Raw genomic sequence first — 27750 nt, 5'->3', positions numbered from 1 at the left:
TAATTGAATGAGCACAGTAACAGTTGTCCTCACTTAAAATATCTAACATGTATCAATTTTCTTTATAACATATCATGAAAACACCAGTATGTTCATAGTTTGAATGGGTTCTGATGATTTAGTAAACTAATCCAGAAAAAAATATGAATCAAGCTCTTTGCTTTTGGTTCATTAGATTTGTATTTTTCACTTTAGAGAACATCAATATCTTCTGCTTTACTCAGATGTAATTAATTAATAAACAAAATACTATACATCTTACAGTTTATTAATTGCAAGTTTTCCTTAGATTAACGTTTAGATCGTGTCATTAGTAACTAACGTACTAGCTGGTATCATACGATGGTTGTCAGTGTAGAAATATTTGTTATTAAACTTAATTTTTCAGTAAAAAATACATATCTTGAGGAGAATACAAATTGTAAATGGAAAATTTCTTGACAATCATTCACTTTCAAAATTGCTTTTCATTCGAATGTGACGTATCATTATAAAAAAATTATAAGAGAAAAAATAAGAGTAGAAATTTCTTAACGAAAATTCTTTTTTATTCTTAAACTATCTACGATTTTTGTTACAAATAATTAAAACAAGTTGCTTAAATTTTGCAAATAGCTTAAGAGATCACTTCTTAGAAAAATATTACTTTCGTTACACTTACAAATCCATGGATTGGTTTTTCAAGTTCCAAAAGTTACTTTTTTAAATGAGTGGCAGGTTTCATAACATAATTTGACTTTATTTCTTTTTCTTTAGGATAAATAAATTGAACTTTTGATTATTTATACACATAAAAAGTACGCGAAAAACTGATTGTTTATTTAAACATTTTTAAATGACATACCTGAATAAATATAGCTTGAAGCAGCTTTTTCTGGGCATTTTATGTTTTTCTTATTCTTTAGATTTAATACAATAGTTTATCGGTTAATTTAATTTGAATCAATCACGTATTTCTCCCAACTGACAAAGATCTTGTTATTATATATATGATGGAAGAATAATTGTAGTTGTAAATATTTTGAACGCTTTAAATTTGACTATCATTTCAGTAGCGTATTTACTTTATACATTGTTTAAATTCGTTAATAAATTTCATTGTTTAAATAAATCAATAACAGATAACAGCATATGTTTTATAATATTTAAATCATCGAATGGTTTCGATACTGTGGTTAAAATATTTGTCTAGTACGTCAGTAAGTATTTTTATAATAGTTTAATTCACTAAGTCATACATAATTTTTGAAACATTTAATGACAACAATCGTAATTCGTTTTTTATCTCTAAGAATATAAAGCGATAGTTTGAGCTGATGGTAGGTTGAAAGCTTAGAAAATACGGTTCTAAGACATTAGATTTCGAATCGTGAGACAGAAGGCTATAAAAGATTAATTATACAGGCCAATTATAAGTTTAGTAATATAATTATTAAACATATTGTATGTTTCCTCATATAATTTTCACGTTATTACAGTTAAGTAAAATATTGAACTTGCTCAAACATAGACTGATGAACGGCAAAATATATGCTTGAAAATATCAACAAACCAATAAACTTTAGAAGTAACTAAAATTTTTATTTTTATCAGAAAGGTTTTTCAAAGGATCTCATCTGGAAAAGCAATAAAAAATGAATGTCACTGACATTCTAAACACGTTTCCTTTACAATTTTTGAGAGGACAAAAATAAATGTTTGTTATTGAAAATACAAACATTGAAAATGAAGTTATATATTTTCTTAAGTTGAAGGTGCGTGAAAAAAGAATCCACTACTTACAATTCAAATCTACCGTGACTGAAGTTGACAAAGGCAAAATGAGATCAGTATTGGAAGCTTCACAGATAAAGGCTGCCATCAAGTCATGCCGCTGTAAAAACGGAATTTTTAAGATGTTTTTTACTGTTGAAAAAGTCTTAACCTCAATGAAGTTGTCTAAAAGAACAGATTCTCTCCACCATGTGACATTTGGTTGAGGCTTACCTGTATTACAAAAAAAGAAAAAGCCAGATGTTTGACATTAATCGTGTAAGTTAGTCATTTTTTTGGTTCGAGATTATTCTATACTTGTTGACGTTGGTAATCCTATGGTTCGTATTATTTCCATGATGTAGTTTCCTTTTATTTTATTTTCATCTGTGCGAACTGTGTGAATTTATTAACTTGATCTTTTTTATTTAAAAAATGCAATATTTGTTATTGAAGTACACTAGGAAAAGGTATTGTTAAATTATATATCTAATACAGAACATTTACAGACACGTATAAACAAGTTTATTTTCTAAATACAAGTTTAAAAACTGTAATTATGAACCTTAAAAGATATATTGCAGGATTTACACTTGTTATTTTATTTAATGCATATCGAAATATAAATACATAAAAAATATATAAGGAAACAAACTGGAACTTTTCCTAAAATAATGGGTACGTCCTACAAGTATTTCCCACATGATATGAATGTTCATTAAGTGTTAATTTATAGTTTTAGACATTAAAGAAATAGGTCGATAAAAATAATACCTTATGGCATACTTTTAAAAATAAAAATGATCAAAAACTATCCATTTTTAATAAATTTGTAAAACCTCAGATAAAAATATTTCAAGCGTTCGAAAAATTGGCATATAACTCTGAACAAAAAATTTGTATTGCCATATAACGTTTTATTTTTAATATATACATTCATTAATGTGGCTCAAATATAGGGATGACTAATCCCGGAATACAAATGAACAAAATTACACTATTTCTACCGGATCTCAGTGCTCTTTACCTCCAGCTACTTCACATATAAGTGTCAAAATATCGCCTTCGTTATAAGGTCCAATCAAACTTTGCTGAGAATGTCCGGTTTCATCTCGAATAACTGGTTTACTTGGAAGAACTAGAAAATAAAAGTACTCATTATTTTTTCTTAATAATGCATTTATTTGTATCTGTTTGTCTATCTATCTGCTTTTAAAGTAGGATACATAATTAAATTTAATTGTTAGAGCATTATTTTTAGAATATTTTATTATGGAGGTGATTAAGGTAAATTAAATGATGTATAAACATATGTTACTGACAAATAACACAGTAAGGTACTCATGATTTATGTCTGGACATGTTATAGAAATACTATGGTCGTTCTGGTGCAAAAAATAATTAATCTAATGTTGCTGTTTGCACAAACAATTGAAATTTGATTATATGCGTTAATATTTAAATTAACGTATATTTTTTTCATAAACTTTTAAGCATTCAGTTCAGTAAATAAACAAACTTTCATTAAATAATTATATATACACCAGCGTGATTATAAGAGCGAAATAATGTAAGAATTTAAAAATGGTTAAAGTCCTTGTTTTGTGTTTGTTTTTTAATTTCGTGCAAAACTACACGAAGACTATCTGCTCTAGGCGTCCCTAATTTAGCAGTGTAAGACTAGAGGGAAGGCAGCTAGTCATCACCAACCACCGACAACTCTTGGGCTACACTTTTACCAACGGATAGTTGGATTGACCGCACATTATAACGCCACCAAGGCTGAAAGGCGAGCATGTTTGGTAAAACGGGGATTCGAATCCGTGACCCTCAGATTACGAGTCGAACACCTTAACCAACGTGACCAGGCAAAGCCCTTGTTTTATGACCGTGCTATTTGTTCTAAAAGAAATGTATACAAAATAACATTTATATATTCACTATTTAAGCATGAGAGAAAAAGATAATCCATTAGAACCATATTGTACCTCTCTTTTTTTTTGTCTTGAATATGTAAAGAAAAAACACATTTTGTTATAAAATGGTTGCTGTCCATTAACCAGTCCTTACAGGCAAAGGAAATAATACTTTGATTAATCTAACTACACCAAAATTCAAAATTGAGGGTATGAATAATTTTGGTTTTATTTTTGAGAATTTTTGATATAAACATCCAATTGCAAATATATTTTCCAATGTATCAATATTTTCAGGAGGCTATAATATTTCTGCCTTTTGAGATTTTCTTATACGCGTAGAAGGCTAGAGGAATTTTTCATTTTATTCCAATTTCAATCTAGATTTAGTATTACAACTCCCAGGTTTGATCAAACCTTTTTAAAGCTTTCTTTATTTATATATACAGGGTGTTCGGAAAGTCACTGTGCAGTTTTGTAATCTTATTTTGTTCAGTCTATTTCAAGCCAGCAAATGACAGCGGTGTTTAGAAACAAAATAACAAGGATCCAGACATATATTGATGCCAACGGGGGTCACTTTCAACATTCTTTATAATTGTCATTCATATTTACCTCCTGTATTCTATATTGCAACATGTCTTTTAATAAATATATAAGTGCACAGTGACTTTCCGAATAACCTGTATACAGTCATGTGAAAAAGTTAGGACACCCTATGAAAGCTTGTGTACTTTTGTAACATTTTTGGATATACAGATATTTAATCTCAGTTTTAACAATACTGAGATATTATAGGAATATGATTAAACAATTAAAAGTGAAGAAAAGACTTTACAAATTTTTTTATAAATGTAATTTTACAAAAATGCATATTCTAACTGAGGAAAAAGTTAGGACACCCCTACATTTATTCCCACTTAAAATGGCTCAACTCACACACAGGTGTATCACACCAGGTGCACATGATAGGAAGATCGTTACTCAGCATTTTGAACGAGGCTTACCCTATTTAAACCTCAGATATTTAGTTTCGTGTGTTCCTGACTGTTGAAGTGAGTGTGAGCACCATGATGGGAGCAAAAGAGCTGTCTGAGGCCTTTAGAAAGAAAATTGTAGCAGCTTATGAGTCTGGTAAGGGATTTAAAAAGATCCCAAAAGATTTTGAAATCAGCCATTCCACTGTCCGAAAATAGTCATCAAGTAAGGGGCTTTCAAAACAACTGCCAACATGCCCAGGTCTGGTCGTCCAAGCAAGTTCACCCCCAGAGCAGATCGCAAGATGCTAAAAGAGGTCTCCAAACACCCTAACATGTCATCACGGGACCTACAGCAGGCTCTGGCTACTGTTGATGTGAAAGAGACTGCACAAGCTTAAATTGCATGGGATGTATGCAAGGAGGAAACATTTGCTCTCTAAGAGAAACATCAAGGCCAGACTGAAGTTTGCCAGAAAGAATATAGACAAAGACCAGGACTTCTGAAATAATGTTCTTTGGACAGATGAGTCCAAATTTGAATTATTTGGACACCAGAACAGAGGACATGTTTGGCGTAAACCAAATACAGCATTTCAGGAAAAGAACCTCATACAAACTGTGAAGCATCGAGGTGGAAGTTTCATGGTTTGGGGCTGCTTTGCTGCAGCAGGACCTGGACACCTTACAATCATAGAATCCACAATGCATTTTACTGTGTATCAGAGGGTGCGTGAGGAACATGTAAGCCCATCTGTAAGAAAATTAAAGCTGAAACGGAACTGGACCCTGCAACACGACAATGATCCAAAGCATACCAGTAAATCCACCAAGAACTGGCTGAAAACTAAGAAATGGAGAGTCTTGGAATGGCTGAGTCAAAGCCCAGATTTATACTTTCATTTTTTTTCTCTATACTAATATATAAGTAAACTATTATATTTCAACCAAAACATATATCGCATTATTGATTCATTGTCTATGTAGTGAAAATAAATAAATGATAATTCAGTTACTATATTTTTGAAATTCTGAGAGCCCAGCAAGAAAAACTTTGCCACCACAATTTTACAAACATAATTTGACTTAAAACAGGGTTGGATAATAAAGAATGCTAGTTACAATTCAGACTAAATGTAACGTTTGTTTTTAATCATAGTTATATCAGAAAAATTCAAACATGAAAAGCATTTTTTAAAATTGTTGCATTTTGGTGATATTTTCGATTAAAACAAAAATTGCGTGAGATACAAATTATATTTGAAATAATAGCTTGTTTCACGCCATCAAAACTGTTATAAAATACAAGGAAAAAGCAAATTGCTTGGATGAAAGAGGCGAAAGAATGTTAATGAACTTTTATTTTGTGGGTTTGTAGTTTAGTGTATTTCCTGACAAGTTTAGTGCTTCTCATTCAATATATTGGGCACAAGTTCATATCCTGCTGCATGTTTGCTCACACAAGATGAAGTATATTATAACAGTCCCTATATTGTTTGTTTTGAAAACGTTTACGTTTTTGTATAAACATTTCATACTATTTGTTGGCTATAAATTATTGTGTCGACATTAACAGTATTAACAGTATTCAAGTGTCAATTGGTTTGGTTTGTTTTTGTATTTTGCGCAAAGTTACACGAAGGCTATTTGCACTAGCCATCTCTAATTTAGCAGGGTGAGACTAGAGAGAAGGCAACTGGTCATCACCACGCACTGCCAACTCTTGAGCTACTCTTTTACTAACGAATAGTGAGATTGACCGTAACATTATAACACACCCACGGCTGAAAGAGCTAGCATGTTTAGTGTGACGGGGATTTGAACCTGCGACCCTCGGATTACAAGTCGAGTGCCTTAACTACGTGGCCATGCCGGGCTTCGAGCGTATGAAGCCCAAAATAATTGTTTCACGGCAGCGTTGTTTGTTTATAGTCAGGCATGAAGCTACAGAATTGGTTATATGTGCTCTGCTCACCACGAGTATCGAACCCGGTGACACAAGGAGGCTTCACAACAGATTGGCTCTCAAAAGGTATAAAGAATATAATTAAAGCAAACCATCATATATTAAAAAAATTAAATTGATTGGTGTAACGGGAGGGTTAGAAGGTTGTAGAAAATCATGAAACTGGTAAAAGATGAAACTATGATGTCAAATATATGTGTGAAAGAGATGTTGGCTGAAAACGTAAAAATTAACAGCAAGGATTTCTTTAAATACATTAAGACTGAACAACATGATATGATATGGATAGGACATTTGAGGGATGATAAATGACGGTTCATACCTGATGATTATGAGATGGCTGGGTTATTAAATTCTCTCTTTTTATTCAGTTTTACTAATACATATTTAAGCAGTATTCCTCATATTGAAGAGTTGATAAATGGAAACAAAGTCGAACAAGATGATTGCATTAATTCTGAGCTACTCAAGAAAAACGATAGGGCTACTGGGCCAGACAACATTTCTCAAAGGGTTTTGAAAGAGGTTAAGGATTAGAAAAGTGAACCATTTGCTACTATTTTTTAAAAGTCCTCCAATATTGGATAGGTACCAGAGAATTGAAAGTTCAATTGTGTAACTCCTCTTTTCAAGCGACGTGATAAACGTTTTCCCAGTAATTTTACGATTGTTATTAGTTTTACATTAGATGTGGGAAAATTTGTGGAGAGTCTGGAAAAGAAGTATTGCAACTTCATTTAGGCTACGTTGTTAAGGCGTTCGACTTGCAATCTGAGGGTCGAGGGTTCGAATCCCCGTTGCACCAAACATGCTCGCCTTTTAAACCGTTTAGACGTTATAATGCGACGGTCAATTTCACTATTTTTTGATAAAGAGTAGTCCGAGAGTTGGAACTGAATGATGATGACCAGTTGCCTTCACTCTATAGTCTTACACTGATAAATTAGGGACGGATAGCGCAGATAGCGTTCGTGTAGCTTTGCGCGAAAATTAAAACAAACAATGTCATTGAACAAAGTTCAGAATTTTATTGAATAGGAAACATTTTTTTACTAGAATAAAATATTTTTTGACATTCTTTGAAAAGGCTGCTGCTTATGTAGATGAGGGCAAGAGTGTGGATTTGGTGTATCTCGATTTTCAGAAAGCGTCTGACAAAGTGTTATAGAAAACTCTTGTAAAAAATATATTCGCAGGTTTAAGGGAGACGTTAGCGGATTGGATAGAAGCGAAGTTGAATGAAACAAAAATCAGGGTATTGTTATAAGTGGAGCTCAGCCAAACTAGAATAATATCAGTCTTAAAACCTATGCTCTACATCAGTAATATATATAGCTAAAGGAATGGTCAATAGATTATCTTAAGTTGTTGATGATATTTAGGTACTTGGTGTTACTGGATGTGAATAAGATACTGCTGCTACTATACAAGTGGATTTAGATCATATTAATTATAATAAATACAAGATACTGCATGGATTATCGTAATTTGAATTATATGTATAATTTAAATAGAAATAACCTTAACAGTGTATAGAAAGAAAAAGACCATAATGTAGTGATTTATAATTCTCTTAAGGTAGTGGTTGAGCTAATAATATTTTAGGTTATGTCAGCAGTAATATTGAATAAGAGAATTAAAATATTATAATTTCATTATATAAGCCACTAGTAGACACAGTTGGAGTATTGTATTCAGTCTTTGGCTCCTTACTTTAAAACACACATTAAACAATTGGAAATGGTCAGAGGAGGGATACTAAGTTGAGGTCTGAGATGGAGGGATTGTCATAAGGGGAGAGGTTAAGATCTCTAAGATTGTTTCCTCTTGGAAAAAGATAAAAACAAATACATATGATCTGTTTGTGATGCTTGAGCTTATTAAGGAAAATTATAGTGTTGCCGTATCATTTTTTCATACTTAATGGTAAGATAAGGAAACTGAAGTATACATTTTCGCAGGTAAGAGTCGTCTTCAGCTGAGAGAGTTTTATTTTTATTTTCTGACAGGGTGTTAGGATTTGGAATGGGTTGCTTTCGGACATTATAGAGACAGTAGATTTAAGTGAGTTTAAGAAAATGCTTGAAAAATATATGAATGATAATAGTTGGATTTGAGGTTTTTAGTTTAGTTTAAAAGGTTAGACATCCTAAATTGACCAATAGGTCTGTTCTTGTCCATGAACATTATGCTTTTTTAATTTTGAGCTGGTAGTCTGGAAGAGTGTTAGTCGACAGCACCCACATTAAAATTTTGGATTACTCCATTCTGATCTAACAGTTTAGGATGTTTGGGAATTGTTTAAATGAGTAATAAAAGAAACTATTACAAATGTACAACCTTTCGACAAGTTTATAACATAACCAGTTACAAATACTTTACCTAGACTCTGGCAAAAACCAAGCGTTAATAAAAAACAATAATAAATTAAACCATCTTAAACGAAGAAAATAACCCTACTTTAAGAAAACATATCTGGGTATCGAGACACATTTAGTAATCTGGTTAGTAGTATCTAGTCATATGGCAACTTTGTAACATTGTTTGTTTTGAAATTCGCGCAAAGCTACTCGAGGGCTATCTGTGCTAGCCGTCCTTAATTTAGCAGTTTAAGACTAGAGGGAAGGCAGCTAGTCATCACCACCCACCGCCAACTCTTGGGCTACTCTTTTACCAACGAACAGTGGGATTGACCGTTACATTATAACGCACCTACGGCTGAAAGGGCGAGCATGTTTGGTGCGACCGGGATTTGAACACACGACCCTCAGATTACGAGTCGAACGCCTTAACACACTTGGCCATGCTGGGCCCGCTTTTGAAGAAGCTGTAAAATGAAACGTTGAGTATCCAATTAACGAAAAATTAAAACATTTGGTGTTATAAGGTAGATTACTTCTAAAATTAAAATGTCTTCTGTAAGCCAATATGTACTACAAAAATTGAATAATGTAGCCAATAATATTGTTGGTTAATTTTATTGTTGTCCTTGTATTATACATTTAGAATATTATTTTGATTTTCTATTTTCTATTCTGCCTAACTATCGTTACTTTCTTATTCTTGACGACGACCTTAATAGATTCAGAACCCTGCAAAGCCAAATTTATATACGTATGTTTCTTTGTAATAAATATTTTACAGGCTGTAAACAATGAAGCACAATGTAAAGTATCTATTTCATCCCACATAGCGAAACAGTCATAAACAGAGGTTAGTGTTTGTTTTGTAATTAAGCACAAAGATATACAATAGGCCATTTTAATGTACTCATTGTAGAGCCCGGCATGGCCGGATAGGGTAAAGCGTTCGAGTCGTAATCTGAGGTTCGCGGGTTCAAATCTCCGTCCCACCAAGAGTTGGCGGTGATAACTAATTGTCTTTTCTCCAGTATCGCACTGTTAAATTAGGGACGACTAGCACAGATAGTATTCGTGTAGCTTTGCCGTGAAATAAAAAAAAACAATACAAAGTACTCATCGTAACTATTGAAATCAGAATTTCGCTGCTATATCCCCACCGACTGCCCTATAGACGCCGAGGAGAGGGGTCAGTAACAAATACATGTAGTACGAATTTAATGCCCCAAAATGGAACTGCACAAAATAATCCATTAATTGCACCATATCGTATAATGACAAAAAATGTAATAATTATTTTCATTGAAGATAACATCGCAAATTATTAGTTTTATATCGCCCAATCAATAATATTTATTATTGTTATGGATACAATTCTTTGTTCTGTCCGAGGCAGAAGACAACACCAATTAAATATAAAAATACAAACGTCGTGAACTAAATTATTAATTAAGAAGACCAACATCTGCGGGCGAATGCAGCATTTTTCCGTCACGCAATCCCAATATCGCTCATTCTGCCCAGAAAACTATGAAAAACGCAAAGAAATAAAAAACCTTTTATAACGCTGCTTGAGACCTGCTGGAAGGTATCTTTGTACCAACTCCCACGTAAGTTGATTGACATACACGTGAATAATTAAAAATATATATAGGAATCCATCCCTCCAAATTTAACCAAAAGAACAATATTACTAAAGTCTATATCTCGTCCTGCAAAGAGTATCTTCGTACCTAATTCCACATAGATAGGTCAACACAAAGCTAGGTAACTGACCAAAACCCCTAAAATTATGGTTCCCACGAGGTAGCGGTAAGTTTACGGACTTTTCTGAGAAATGTTAAATTTCATATATCATTGATATAATATACAGCAATGTAATAATCTAATTACAATCTGTGCTTAAAGTGAACTATTTGTGTTTTAAGTTACCACAAAACAATAAAAGCAAATTAATATTAAAATATTAATGTAGCTTTCGATGGGTTCACTCGAAATTTTGTTCTCCAATTAATAAATATATTCAACATATTCTACATAATTTAATTACTTATATAAACAGTTAAATTGTAAGTTTCTCTTTCTTCTTCACTAGAAACTTATTTTAATTTTTCTCTTCTCAAAACAAAAAATGGCGACATTGACAGAGTGTTATCAAATTCATCAATAACTGGTTTGGTTTAGATATGAATAAAATCAGAAGTAAAAACATATTCTACTTGTTTACAGAATATAGTTTTCTGAACACAAATTTCAAATTTTTATTTGTTTTTTTAACAGATAATATCGTGCAAAGAATTATTTCGGAATAGTTTTTATTCCTTTAGTTTTGTTTTAAAATATTGATAGTATGTTGGTCACATGACTAGAACACACCTACGAGATTCAATCCTACTTCCCAGTATCGTGTTCTAGCTTTGTGGAAATCCACTCGACACGTAAACACCCCTTCATCTCCTTCTGTCACTGGATCAAGTGTTAAATGCGCTGGAACATCCTTAATGTTGAAGTATGCTCTAGATGCCAGCTCATCACTTCTCCAATGCCTACTATAAGATAAACTTCCTCGTCTTGCGTCAAGGCTGTAAACTGGGGAAGGAGATTTGTTATTGTACCAGAGAACGAGAGACACTTTATCACTGGTAAACTCGGGGCTGATATCACACGGTAATTGTGCTGGATGCCCTACTAGCGTGTAGATTTCTGTTCTGGGAACTGAAAATAAAATATACCATGTAAAAATAGTGCAATATCATTTTCACTTTAACTTTTTTTAAGTGTAAGAACAATGTGTAAAGCTTGAAATACAGGGAAACCTACCAATCAATATATCGAGTAACTTGAGTATAGAACTTGGTATTATTAAAGGGTGTTCAGTGAGCGTATAAACACAGAGATATATCATGTAGATAGATTACATATGTTGAAATGAGTTCACGATATACTATAACAAAGTGAGCTACATGATTTTGAGAGAGGAAAAATTTATTATACTGTTGCTAAAAGTGTGGAAAATTCAGTACGCGGCCAAACATTCATCATTAAGTGGGACTAGAAACTTCACATCCCAACACATTAAACATTTCTAGTCGATCAAGCTATTTGTCAAAATGTTAACCCATTTGAACAGTAAAATTCTTGGAGAAATTATACTTGCAACAAATTCAAGGTGTTATTACTGCATTCAAAGTAGCATGCAAAGAACCGAGGCCTATAGATCAAAGTTTCCATAATTAAGAAGCGCTAAGATATGCTACAGTACCTCAACTCAAGACCCAAATAACATTTAGCACAGTTTTGCCTAGTCTAAGCCTACTCAGCAACAAAATATTGATCACTAAGTGTGAATTTGTTAAAGATAAGTAATTTAGTCACTTTTAAATTAATAACTAACACATAACGATTTTAAAATGAATTTGCTCTCATGAAAGCTTATTTGATTGTGGCCATGTTATTTTTCTGGTGAGGACTAATCATGAGGGAACAATGGTGTAGTCTGAATCCTGTGCATTTATTAAGGGACCCCTAGGGAGATATATCATTTGTCTTTCTAAATATCACAGCATCACAAAAGGAACATATTACAGAGTTTATAAATTACCTTACGTAATTCCTCTTTTCACAAAAAAATATAGTTCCACTTTGGTTTTAAAATAACAATATTGACAAAATGAAATATTCTGTGGAAACATTAACCCCATTTAATATACTTGGTACCGTGTTCATGCATATGTTTTATAGTAAATACTTTGTGAGTTATAAGAAAAAACTGCTTGTTATCCAGTTTGAATCGCTTATACAGCAAAATCATAGAACTGATTCGATTGAAATAATAGCTACTTCCAGGCCTAATTTATAACTCAAAAGTTATTTGATAAAAAGACCAATAACATATATCTTTTTACTACTAGTTCCTGTGTCTGATTTTTCACTTACCTGTAATTAATTATTACGCTCTCTAGTGCAGCAACTTTGCTGTAATGCATGAAGTTCTGAGGCAGAGAAAATTAATACAGACTTATTATCACGGTATGTCTAGTATACTAATATAATATACGCCATAAGACTACACTACGTTTTGTGTATTGTTTTGTCACTTATTAATACAACAAAACAAACAGACGAAAATAAGATTAAACTAAGGATTTTTGATGTACATGCTACGTTAAACAGTGATAAAGAACTCATCGCTTTAAATTATCTTGATACAGTTAAGAGTTTTTGTTTTAATTATTTACATTGTTTTTATGAACTAAATAAGATAAGACGGCCTTCTTCGAAGTGGTTTGTTCAATTATCTAAAGACTATTTTATCTAAAAATTGTTTTGAAAAACTATATTTAATAGTCAAGTACTAAAACCTATCATATTTCATGTACAACCTGTACATGGTTTGCAATCTGCAGGTCGCAGGAGAGATATTCTTCGCGAGACATGATCGTCTTTGCCGCAGTGGGGGTGTTATAATATGATGGTTAATCCAACTGTTAGCGCTGAATAATACAATGTTGGTTGGTTTCCTTCTGTCTAGGTAACTGTTCATAATTAGGAGCGGCTAGTCCAAATATCCTTAGTGTGGCATGTCCTGGTAGCTAAGACACTCTACGAATATATTCCCCAAACATATTCACATTTCAGTCTTGAAGTTTTATAATGTCAAGACCAATTTCTCTATTTGTTAGTAAAGAGTAGCCTAAGATTTAGGTGGTGTTGAACAGCTACGTTCCTTAAAATCCATCATCTCAGAATAAGGATCTGCTAACACCGATGGTTCCCAAGTAATTATGTATGGACTTTTTTAAAATAGTGAGAAAAAAAGTGTCTGTATTGAAAACTACAAATATGCTTGGCTATTATTCTCTAACTACAATGGTATCTATAGACACTTTCTATTCTGAAGAAAAAAGCCAAAGGCTCATAAACAGTTCGTTTGCTACAAAATGATGTAGTCAAAGAGTTCCATTAAAGGTATGTTACTAGCGAAAAAAAGGAATCAATGAAGAATAAGTTTGAGGCTTTTTTTTTTTTTTAAGTAAAAGAGAAACTTAACAAAAGACGTGATCACTTATATATATATATATATATTCTTTCACGGTTAGCGTGATGGCTACTGTCTAGCTATAACTTATTCATAATAAACGAGTTTTAGATTTGAAGAATTGAAATGTACTTGGAAAATCATTATCCGAAATGCATTTATACGAAGATTTTTTTACCAAGTAAAGCTACTTACATACACTCCAGAATTTCTTTACTATAATTTAGAGCGATTTATTCATTAAAAATCTTATTATTTAATAAAAAAATTAATATATTTCAGGACATCGTTTTTGTTTTAAAAATCCTTTTATCTAACGACCTGGACTATTATTCGCTTACTTTAAATATTCCCTTCAAGTAAAATAAGAGTTATCTTTGATAGGTATTCTTAATTTTGAATGCCAACTTTTGAGTCACTCTGATCAGATAATGGGATTTTGGTCTTAAAGTGCGAAACAGAATGCAAATTGTGAACCATTTGATTCACAGTAACACAGATTAACAATTGACATGCTTGAACTAGAAGACTTGTTTGAATGGAATTAACTTAAACTTCATCTTTACCCAGAGGAAGTTTTTCACTGATAATTTTTTTGCAAGAATAACCATTTCAATATGCTAAAAAATAATGAATTATTTGTAACTATTAATTTCACGAGATTTCAAAGAAAAATAAATTATTATAAAAGTAGAGAAGAAACAAGTTTCTGTGTGTTAACAAACTTCATAATCATGATATCTAAAAATCTTCAATGAACTTGAAATATACAATATTGTTTTTTCCACAAAAATACATATCACACATTAATGGTATTATATTTCTTCCAAATAAATAATAAATTAACGTTTTTTAGATATGGTGATAATTACCGAGAAAGTTAAGTAAAATGATATTTTATGTTAATATGAAAAGTATTCAATGGAAACTGTTCAAGAGTGTATTTATTTTTTTAATGTAAGTTTGATCGTTTTGTCTTAGAGGTTTGATTTGTTTCATTGTCTGTCGAAAGTATAGTCTTGACAAAAATGTTTTCATATTCTTGTATACTGATGTTATTGTCTACATGCATGGAATAGTTATTGAGCAAAAACACAAGAAGTAAGGTGAAAAGATAGCGTACAATGGAACACACATATTCGAGTTGTTATTCTGGTCTGCTTAAGTTCTTTAGAGCATTTTCTCGTTAAAACGCGCACACAAACACCCGTTATGTGTAAAAAGGTATACATTAGACATAATATTTCTTAAAACAAATTAACGCTTTGAACAGACTATTTCTCTGTACTTGATGCAGTTTAATATATTTTCCAGAAATGATATATGAAGCAAACAGACAGTGCCAATACAAAAGGTAACCACAATGTACTGTATCAATAATCCTGAAACATTGGACCAACGGAAATTTTCTAGGAAAGTCTGCTGTTAGGCACTTAGAAACTATTGCCCGAGATTATTGTGCTTTGGTGAGGTTAACACGTCTAATACGACAATATCAAAAGAAACGTTACAAAACCTTACAACAGGAATGACATGGACGCATTCATTCAAGAATATTCATTAGAAAAGTGAACGGAAGTCTGGTAAAAAGGTTGTTTTGAAAGAAGGGCTATTTGCAAACCGATATTAACCACAATTCACCGCCGTCACCGTGTTAATTGGACAAGACATTATTGCTACTTACAGACACTGACGACTTGTTTATTTGTTCAAAATTAAGCACAAAACTACACAATCGACTTTCTGTGCTTTTCTCTCTCACAGGTGTTGAATCCCGGTTTCTAGCAGTGTGAGTCCACAGACATACAGCTGTGCCGCTGATGAGGGGAGCAATACCGACGACATGTCATCCTTTTGGATAATTCCTGTTTCCGGCTTGTGGAAACGGATACTAGGATTTATGTTCATCATTTGTTTAAAGAAATGATTAAGGATGTTGTCTTTCTCTACATGAGGTGGTGCAGTACACGTTTGAGTAGCTATTCATCAAGATAGAAAATTATGTTATTTATATCCTTCAGGAGATGATATTTCTTCCGTACACTAGAACAAGCTTGGAAATAACTTTGTGATCCAGGATAACAATTTCACTGTCCACACTTTATTAAAATAAACGCCAAATTCCATCATGTTGAGAAGAATCTCGTTACTTTTAAATTGCATGGCATATGTGTGTGTATCAAATTAGAGGAAAATTAGATCCTTTCATTACAAATAATACAGGGTCATTGCAAACAGGAGAACATTACCAGACTTCCATATGCAGCAGAGTCTATAGATTTTTATCCTATTGAGAATGGTTTTGCATAAGTGAACCAGTAAATACTAAAACAGCTATCATATCTTTACAGCACTTTTTAGTGATAATTTGTAATCACATCACGATGGGTTACATCAATACCTTCTCCGACAGTTTGCCACGTTGCTTTGCGGAAGTTACTAAATACGACGGGAACCAGTCAAGTACTGAATGTTTGATATGGACTGATAGAAAGTTACAGACGCTATTTATAATAATGTGTTATATGTTGTCATTATATATGTTTGATAAGGTTTTTGCTGTAATAGGTGAAATGCTGAATTACACATCTTTCTAGAAAAATCGTTCATAATGTCCTCAGAACCTGCCTCATTATTCAACTTACATGTGTAGATGTTTAATATAATATGAATTTCTCAGATTGTCAGTGCTGATTGTATTCCACATTAATAATAATGATCATATTTGTTACAAAATATGCAAACATTTCAGCCAAGATTGTATTACATACCAATCCTCAAATAAATTTGAATGTCGCAATAAGACTGGCAGTTTGGTAACATATAAATCAAGATACAACTTATTTGATAGAGCAAAACATAAAATAAGATAAAATATAAAAAAACAACGGAAAATTATTAAAACAAACACCAAACTCCATTATGATGTAAAGATTTTTGTTACTTTTAAAGTGCGTGATATAAGGGTGTAGATCAATTAAAGGAAAATTAGTCCTTTCCATAACAAATAATACGATCATGAAATAAATAATATAAAATAAAACAAACGTTATCTGTTTTTGTGACATTTCATCTAGAAAAAGAATCACAACTTCCACGTAGAAAAGTTGCCGTCCCATACCTCACGCTGTTTGAACATGAAATAAATATTTATCTCATTATAAACATTTATCATCCTACATTAAATGGTTTATGGAAAGCAGCAAGAGGGAGGAGCCTTCTTGAAATCATACCCTCATGGTGAAGCCTTTTGCAGTCAAACCTTCGTAAAACCGAACATGATTGGAAGTGGCGATGTAACCCGTAAGTATAAAGTGACGCTAAAAAATCGTTTTAATAAAACATACCAAACCTTCTTATTTATCATGATATTTTACCATTAATAAAATTATCAACCTCACTATTGATATAATAACCTGTAAAATAACTGATTTGTGTTTCCTAATCTATTTGAAAAATGAAAAGAACTCTAGAACGTCTTTGAAAGAATGTTTTTCCTACATTGGATATTGCTATTCATATAGTCACAAACATAAATTTGAACACACAACATATATTTACTGATCATTATTAGATGTACTTTGGGAAAGGCTATTGCAGAAATCTATATGACACTCAGTTTCTAAATTATTGATGCATCACGTTTTCAGTAAATTTCAGTTCACTTGTACATTTTCTCTCTGATGTACTGAAATCGTCAATAAATCATCATTTTAAGAATTTCTAACTGCATAATAAGGCCTAGTTCATGATACCTTCTACTGTAGGCTGTAAGCAAATCTCAAGGAGACTGGTCTTGCAAGTGGATTTTATTTTCCAGAAGATAATCCACAGAAACTTATATGAAACTAAATGGATCATTTTAAAAAATAAATATTAAACACTTGGTCGTCAATAGTGGTCACAAGACGATAACTTACCTGGATATATTAAGTCTATTCTATAAATTTCATTTCCCTCCTTTTATTTTTTTTATTCGATTGTTATTTTTATATCTCCAATGGTGTTTGTAGAAAAAGTAAAATGAAATGAAATGAACACGAGAGATTTCACTGTCAACCGAGAAAACGAAGAAGATAGATAGCGATCAGTTGAGGAAAGGATGTGTGGATGTTTTACAAACCTTCAGAATAAATTGAACGTTTGCTGTGGTAAACCAATATACATCTTGAACATGGTAAAACGAAAACTATTGAAGAGTATTGGAAGAAACAGGAAGAATTAATCTGTTATTGCAGTGGGTAATTTCTATCTTGGCACTCGTACCATTGCAATGATATCAATTCTAGTGCTTTCTACAGAAGGACCTGTCAAAAACGCTAGGATTTGATCAGTTTTTTAATGGAACTTGCTTGCCTTTTTTTATCCCATTGGTTTTGATCTATCGAGAACGATAATAAAATATTTTCTACGTTGTATTCCATTCGACAAAACTCTGCAACGGTACCTTATTAACATACTTTTCTAACTAATACATTTTAATATTAGAATGTCTCGCGTATAAAGGAATAAAGTTATTTTGTAATTAATTTACTTTTATAGAGATATATATATGAAAACAGAATCACGTCTTATCGACTTCATAAAAACTTACATACTTGTTTCTTCTAAAATTACACTTGAATTTGGGAGATCTATAAATTCTTATCAGTGATTTACACGCAAACAGTGTTATGATTATAATAAACATTTTGAATGTTTTTTTCGTTTCATACTATAAGGTTATTTATATCAATATCTAGTTCACCATAAGCATTTTTTGCAAAAAGAAGGTAAAACACGTTATTTATCAAAATTTTACTCGTTTTTTTTAAAGTTCATCAAGTATTTAGAAAGTCACAAAATATTCTCCCGTTTTCAACTTTTTTTTGCCCTCAAGTTCCTTCTGCAGAAGATGTTTTTATACCAAATCCAAGCCACTATAAGATCAGGAAAATGTCTGCTTAAAACATTTTTACTTTGCTGCCTCCAGACTTCTTTCTTTTAATTTTTAATACATATATATTTTTTTTAGTTTTCATTATGTATATGACGAAAAGAGAGACGTTTCATTTCGTGCACCATTCATTTAAAGTCATGTCTGGTATATATATATATCATAACGATGTCTAAGCAATAATCATTTAAGGTTATACCGATACTCACGTTGACGGATACACACACACACGCATACACATCGTTTCAAAGAAAGAAATCACAGGCATTAAAATGAAAGAATGAATGACCAAGAGAAAATCATTCAAGTCACGTATTTTTATCATGCAAATTGTCACCATTAAGAGTCTACTGGTACAATAATTACTACGCTTGTAAAAGTAAGATATATTATGTGAGAAAAAGCAGAAGTATTAAGCAATTCCACAATACAGGATACATTAATAACAAGAAGAAAAGCAGGGAACAATTCTTTTTTTTTCACGGAGTTTTTTGTTTTTTAATTTCGTGCAAAGCTACTCGACGGCTATATGTGCTAGCCGTCCCTAATTTAGCAGTGTAAGACTAGAGAGAAGGCAGCTAGTCATCTCCACCCTCCGCCAACTCTTGGGCTACTCTTTTACCAACGAATAGTGGGATTAACCGTAACATTATAACGCCCCCACGGCTGAAAAGGCGAACATGTTTGGTGCGACGAGGATGCGAACCCGCGATCCTCAGATTACGAGTCGCACGCCTTAACCCGCCTGGCCATGCCGGACCTATTCAGGAAGTTATTAGTATTATTTAAAAAATAAAATAAAAAAATAAAAAACTAAGTGTCTATCTACATAAGTACAATAATATTTCACCAAAATTGGTATAGAGGTTCTTGAGGTCGATGGGGAATTGTATACAATTTTTTTTTATATTTGCATTGTGCGTTTTGCGGGTTTTATGGGCATTTTTGCGTTTTCTTACCACTACTTTGTCTCTGTTGATGGATCTTCAAAATATTTGTAATTATGCGTGCATTTAGCGTCTTTTTGTTTTTATGGGCGATTTTCCGTTTTTTTTTTGTACCACAAATTTGTTCCCTCTCAACGGATCCTTACCAAATTTGGGATGAAGGTTTGTTGTGTCTATGCAATGATACATCGAAATTTGGGATTTCACATTTTGTGTTTTGCACTTTTAATGGGCGTTTTTTACCAGTACATGTAAAGAAAGTAGTTTTCCATGTTCTAAGATAACCTTTCATTAATGGGCTTGGCATGGCCTAGCGCGTTAAGGCGTGCGCTTCGTAATCTGAGGGTCGCGGGTTAGCGCCCGAGTCGCGACAAACATGCTCGCCCTCCCAGCCGTGGGGGCGTTATAATGTGACGGTCAATTCCACTATTCGTTGGTAAAAGAGTAGCCCAAGAGTTGGCGGAGGGTGGAGATGACTAGCTGCCTTCCCTCCAGTCTTACACTGCTAAATTAGAGACTGCTAGCACAGATAGCCCTCGATTTGCTTTGTGCGAAATTCCAAAACAACAACAACAACCTTTCAGTAATTATGAATTTACATAACTTCCGTCCAGGGAAAAGGTACTCCATCTAGTAGATATATATATATATATATATATTCATATATTTAATGTAGGTTGTAATAACAAATATTGGAATTATTGAGATGAGTAGGTGATTAAAACTGTAAATAATAAGGAAAATGTTCATTGATAAAAAACAAAGTTTATAAAAAATTATACCTTTCATTAATATCGTTAGTGTCTAAAAAATAACATAATAATGTAATTACTGTTAACAGTACAATAAGTCTAGTACTATATTAAAAATATAAAAGATTATATTAATCTGCGCCACCAAAAACGTTGAACCCCTAAAAAAAATAGAAATGTATAAGAAATTGAGCCTTTCATATATATATCATTAGGATTTAAAGAGACGCGTGAAGACGAAAACCCACTTGATAAATCTCAGGGGGGGGCTGGTATGGATATTAATACTTTTACTAATAAAGCAAAAAAAAACGTTTTGACCTTCTTAGGTCATCTTCAGGTTATTTGTTTGTTTTTTTTTTAATTTCGCGCAAAGCTACACGAGTACTATCTGCGCTAGCCGTCCCTAATTTAACAGTGCAATACCAGAGGAAGACAGTTAGTCATCACTGCCAACTCTTGGGCAACTCTTTTACCAACTAATAGTGGGAATGACCGTCAATTTACAACGCTTCCCCAGCTGAAAGGGCGAGCATGTTTGGTGTGACATGGATTCGAACCCGCGACCCTCAGATTATAAGTTGAGTGCCTTAACCACCTGGCAATGCCGGGCCCTTCTTCAGGTTAACAAAGAGAGAGTTTGCAACTGACCGTTGCCGGACACATGTTTTAGAGACGAGAGTGTAAACGTTACAGGACTATAGCGGACGTTGCAGTTAGATGTTAGGTTATTAATTAGTATGGGTATAAAGATGTTCCTTTATATTTGTTTAATTTTGGTTGTTATATAAGTAGGGCTTCTTTGATTTTGCGTTTTTTATATTCGTTTCTCCACTTGGTATCTGGGTATCTTCTATAGTTGTATTGTGTTTATTTGATTTCCAGTGTTCACAAACATATGAAGGTGTTTTTTTTCCTCGAATCTGATTTCCGTTTTTCTGCTTGTTTCTCCAATATAAAAGTCGTGGCAGTTGTTACGCTGCTGGGAATATAGGGTATGCAGGAGTGTAAGGTTTTATAGTTTGTTGTATCTTTGAATTTATTATCGTTTGTATTCTGTTGACTGTGTTGTTGATGCGTGTGTGCATATAATTTTTTTAACTGTTTTTGGGAGAAATTTGTTGATGTTCATGAAGTGCTGTTTTATTTTGTTGATTTTATCATCAATTTTATCAGGTGAACATAATTTTGTGGTTGTGTTTATTTTGTTTCTTAATATGTTGAGCTTTTATTTTGTTTCATGTTCTGAGTCCCAGGGATGTTTCATCCAGTATGAGTGATTTTTCTGCGGAATTATATTTTGAATTGTGTACCAGTTCTAGTTATATTGAGTAAAGAAATGTTATTTGGTTAGTTTTCCTGTTCACAGATGAACTTAATGTTGGGGCGTAATGAGTGAACATGGTTGAAATAAAATTAAGTGTGTGTTCTGTAGATGTGAATCCAGTAATTGTATCATCAACATACGTGTACCAGTTTAGTTGTGGGTGTAAGGCTGAATTGATCGCTTGTGATTTAATCTGTGTCATAACAATGTTGGCTAGAACTGGTAATACGAGATTCCCCACACTTAGGCTATTTATTTGTAGGTAGTTTTGGTTATTGAACATAAAGTTAGTTTCGATGGTAGTGAATTCTATAAGGGTTACTAACTGGTCACTGGGAATGTGTATCAATGGTTTGGGGTCTTGAATATAAACTACTAAAGCTCTTTTGTAGACTTCAGTGGTTGGGTCTCCTGTGAAGAGGGAGATTACATCAAAACTGGCCATTAAGGCTTTATGATTTAGCTGATTAAGAATATATTTAATGTTTACTTGAAGATAACCTAAGAAGGTCGAGACGTTGTTCTCTGCTTTATTACTAAAAGTGTTAATACTCATACCAGTCGTCCTGACATACAGTTAAAGAGATTGGTTTAAAAATGAGATATTTTACGTTTTCATAATTAACCGTGTCCTTTGCTGCATGTCTTAAAGCAACTTCCTCGGAACGTTGCCATGACCAGCTTTGTGGAAATAACTCAACGCTCGTCGTAATTCAAGATCAAGATATTATGTAGACGCTTACAACTTGTCATTTGAGTATCGTAAGATCCAATCCTCATCTCATCATACATGCTTGCCCTTTCAATCACGAGGGCGTTATAATGTGAGGTCAATCCCAGTATTCGTTGGTAAAAGAGTAGCCCAAGAGTTGGCGGTGGGTGGTGATTACTAGCTGTCTTCCCTCTAGTGTTTCACTGCTGAATTAGGGACGACTAGCGCAGGTATCTTTCCTGCGTAGCCTTGCGCAAAATACAAAACAAACAAATAAACTCCAAAATATAGATAACCACGGACATCATAAGCTGAATGATATTCGTGACGGACAAGCCAAATGTGTTCTAAAGAGAGAGATAAAAAATAAATCATAATAATTGCGGAGAAATAATATCCAACATCTATTGCAGATACATGTACGATGTAGAATTGCGTGTTATTTCACAGTAAGATATGACTCTCCGCACACTAATATTCTTCTTTTTTCAGCAATACATCGCATGTTTTGAAATTTAAAAAACAACAACAGCTGTTTAACTGAGGACGAGCAGCGATCAATATCACTATTCGATGAACTCGTTGACTCTTAGAAATATTTACATTTAAACTGAAGCTTTAAATAGTTCACACATCAAAATAAGTAACCTTACCCCTCAAATAAATATAATGTGTAGATTACAGGATGATTATTTTGAACGTTGTTGTTGTTTTTCAATTTAGCACAAAGTTACTCGAGGGCTACCTGTGCAAGCCGTCCCTAATTTAGTAGTGTAAGACTAGAGAGAAGGCAGCTAGTCATCACACCCACCGCCAACTCTTGGGCTACTCTTTTACCAACGAATAGTGGGGTTAACCGTCACATTATAACGCCCCCACGGCTGAAAGGGCAAGCATGTTTGGCGCGACGGGGATGCGAACCCGCGACCCTCAAATTACGAGTTGTACGCCTTAACACGCTTGGCCATGCCGGTCCCAGATTTGTTTTTTTTAACGTAATGCTAAATACATTATTATTATTATAAAACGGGATTGCAGGTATTCCTCACTTCATCAAATGACATTTGATTCAACCAACTTCAATAACAAAAGTGCATATATCTTACCAGTATAAATCGCTCCTTTTATTTTAAAAAAAAATGCATGCTCACAATATACAAAAGGATACCCCAGTAGGTGAGGTGTTTCTCTAAAGACTCTTCAACTCTTACGTATATGATGCTAACACAAGCGAAACACGTCCGAAACAGAACGGCTTTCTTTAATTCGTCCATTGCAAGTCACAACTAACAGCTCATATATAGATCTATCAACATTCTTGAAACACCCAATGTAATTTCATTTCATCAAAACATGTTTTATCTGCATTTCGATTCTATATGTACTGCGCTTTTTGTGGTCACATTTCAGAGAACACAAGAATGCTTTCTGAATCCATAAACACGTACAAAGTATCTCAAAATTCGCCATTTCAACGAGGTTGGTAAATACGTGTAATACTTTAAATATATGTGTTAAATGTTAGGCCTAAGATACACCTGCTGTAAGGTTTGAAAATGCACCATTGTTAAATTCTGTTCTGTATATCCTGACGGCATGAATGAGAGGGATGATCTTTATAAACTTTTCTCCTTGTTCAGAGCTCCACCTAACTGCTCATTTGAATAAATTTAATACGTGCATTGTATTTTAAGGAGAAAAACACAGTACACACTTTAGATTACATTTATGTAATTTAGTAACTGAAAACCTCATGCATTTTTATCGCTTTCAACTTTTAGACGTTTACAGAGATTTTGGATATATTGTATGAAACAGATTTTGTAGCCTCACAACGCCCTATCTAATTTCACTTCGGTCACACTCTCTACTCTGTATGACAACTGTGCAATAGCACAATTGTTGTGTATTTTCATTTCTGATGCACGAGACTCCGTCATAAAGTTGTCATACCCAAATAAACTGTTTCTTTCCAAAAGAATTTTAATAATTAATTTCGTGTACGAAGACAACGAATTTTAAAACTCATTCTAGCATTCCAAATCAATGTCATGTTTTATTGAGCAGCATAAGTATCCATTTTATTTTCGAGCTTAATATTATTTAATCAACTCTGTATATAGATAGTTGAATACATTATGCTAAAAGGATTTTGAACCTTGTTCATACTGAAACATACACGTACACTTATATAGAGGTATGTGTATGCCAAAGCCAAAACAAATGAATTCGAAAAGCAAGTCACATAATAACTACAGTTGATATAAAGCCGTTGTAGAACTGAAAGTATCAAAATTACATTTTAACAGTGAGAGGAAACACAGTCACTGAACATTTATCGCTTATTCAGATATTAAAAAATGTATTGAAATCAGACATTTCAGATGTCCAAGTAAAGTATTTTCCTAGTTCATAATGACATTCGTGAACAAAAAAATATGGTTCAACTTGAAACTTCAGGACCATTTAGAAACAGAAATGAACCAAGCCGTACCCTAGCCTTCGTCAACAAAGTTTGATGGTAAGAATCCACGAACAGAAAAATCTGAGTTCCAAGAGCTATTCGTATATATAAAGCAAATATATGCATCATAATCAAGAAGGATCTTCTTTTGTAGGAGAAGCTCAAATCACGTGAAAGTAAATTGTTTTCACTACATTTCCGTTCACCCGTCACGTACGTCAAACAGTTAGAGAATGAGACACTAAAGTCAAGTCATCATACACAGAAGCTAGGAATTTCTGTGTAGTCTAATTATTGTAAACTGGATAATTATGGAAAGTCGCACCAAACATGCTCGCCATTTCAGCCGTGGGGGCGTTATAAAGTGACGGTCAATCCCACTATTCGTTGGTAAAAGACTAGCCCAAGAGTTGGCGGTGAGGGTGATGACTAGTTGTTTGCCTTCCCTCTAGTCTTACACTGCTAAATTACGGACGACTAGCGCAAATAGCCCTCGAGTAGCTTTGCGCGAAATTCAAAAACAAACAAACAAACAATGGAAAGTCATGAAGGAAAAGTGGGGTGCTTTCGATACGCCTGCGTTGAGATGGAGCCTCTTTCAGTGTAAACTACGCGATAGAGCTATTGTTAATATACATGATCGTCAGATGGAATATGATTAGAAGTGCTTAATTGAAGTTTAAAGCAGTGGTGAGGCTCCAAAAGTGTTTTAATATAGTATGTTTAACTTCTGTAAACGTATCTATACATGTATATATTACTAAATCAATTATCTCTACTATAATGTGTTCAACTTCTGTGTACATTTTATACACGTATAAATTAGTAAATCAATAATATCTACTATAATGAGTTCAACTTCTGTATATCTATTTCTGTACATTTATAGATAGTAAATCAGTTATCTCTTCTATAATGTGTTCAGTTTCTGTATACATTCTACACATGTAAAGATTAGTTAATCAGTTATTACAAGTATAATGTCTTCAGGTTTTATATACATATGTATACTATACAAGTATAGATTAATAAATGAATTATCGCTAGTATAATATCTTCAACTTCTGTAAACATAAATATACATGTATAGATTAGTAAATCACTTATCTTGACTATAATGTGTTCAACTTCTGTAAACGTATCTATACATGTATAGATTATTAAATCAGTTATCCCTATTATAATAATGTGTTCAACTTGTGTAAACATATCTATACATGTATATATTACTAAATCCGTTATCTCTACTATATCTTCAGTTTGTGTGAACATATCTATACATGCATAGATTAGTAAATTAGTTATCTCTACTCTAACGTGTTCAACTTCTTTAAACATATCTATACAAGTATAGTTTAATAAATAAATTATCTCTACTATAATGTGTTCAGCTTCTGTATACATATCTATACATGTATAGATTAGTAAATCAGTTATTTCTACTATAATATCATCAACTTGTGTGAAGATATCTACAGATGTACAGATTAGTAAATCAGTTATCATAAGTAGCTCTTTTTTTACCTTCCGGAATTTTTTTGTGCTGCAACTGTTGTATTTTGTGTAGTATATCACACTTAGGACCTACATACTGGGACGAGACATTATAGTAAGAGGGAAACTAGTTTATCTCTTCCAGTGTGCAACTGAAATTAATTTGTCAAACAACTATAACAGTTTAAGTACTAACAGCTGTCTCTCAGTATTTTTATTTTATTTTTGCGTGTTTTTATTTGTATTATCTATGTATATGTACATTCAGACAAACATGCATGAAAAATATTTTAAAAACTGTACCATTTAAGTGCATGACACAAAATCTACGTTAATTGAGACAAAAGCAATAAGGGCTTAACTAGTAGGCTATATGCTTTTATATCTTTTAGTATAACATTATATACATATTTTAAAATAGTTAACTTATTTTGCTCAACAGTAATCGAGCCTGAAATTCTTATTTCATATTGACACATTCCCAGACGCTACTGTGTTAGAAATTACAGAATAAACCTTTTATATTTGCTACTCATTGTATCTTTCTGACACTATAGCAGCAGAAGTAAGGCTAATTTAGAATAAAAGTGTCTAAATTATACAAACTGATCCAAGTTGATAATTTATTTTATAAACTCACTCAAAAGTACTAACAGCTGTCTCTCAGTATTTTTCTTTTACTTTTTCATGATCATTGCCCTTAAGATTTTGACTAGCAGTGTATCTATACATGTATAGATTAGCAAATCAGTTATCTCTACTATAATATCTTCAACTTGAGTGAACATATCTTTCTTACATATTGATGCAAAGAAAGAAATAATCCAGAGCATAGCTATTGAGTATCCTTCCTCTTCAGCGTCTCCTGGCAACATCCACTATATATATTTTGTCATATTCATATAACTTTTTGATCAATTTCGGAAGGCTACGTTGAACTAGATACTATAAAAATTTCAATATATGTACAATTAATATATCTAACTTTTCTATATCACTCGTAGCTGCTTCTGTTATGATACGTACTATTTATTAAAACTGATACTCTAGAGCAATGTTTTTGGTTTTCCAAAGGTTTCTTTCGTTTGTGTAAACACATTCGGCGATTG

The 27750-nt window shown here is 32.8% G+C and overlaps 1 protein-coding gene across 1 annotated transcript in view; it reads right to left on the bottom strand.

The window, feature by feature from the left end:
* Positions 1–27750, bottom strand: part of LOC143234985 (synaptogenesis protein syg-2-like) — a 95275-nt gene that overhangs the window by 45606 nt on the left and 21919 nt on the right. The window contains exons 2-4 of the mRNA XM_076472679.1: positions 11348–11686; positions 2780–2890; positions 1783–1986 (exon numbers count right to left, since the gene is read on the bottom strand). Coding sequence (XP_076328794.1) covers positions 1783–1986; positions 2780–2890; positions 11348–11686 — 654 coding nt within the window. The remainder of the gene's footprint in view (positions 1–1782; positions 1987–2779; positions 2891–11347; positions 11687–27750) is intronic.

This window comes from Tachypleus tridentatus, chromosome 12 (assembly GCF_004210375.1).
Source record: "Tachypleus tridentatus isolate NWPU-2018 chromosome 12, ASM421037v1, whole genome shotgun sequence".
Lineage (NCBI taxonomy): Eukaryota > Metazoa > Arthropoda > Merostomata > Xiphosura > Limulidae > Tachypleus > Tachypleus tridentatus.
Note: the sequence above shows the minus strand (reverse complement) of the source record. Positions and strands in the feature narration are given on the sequence as shown.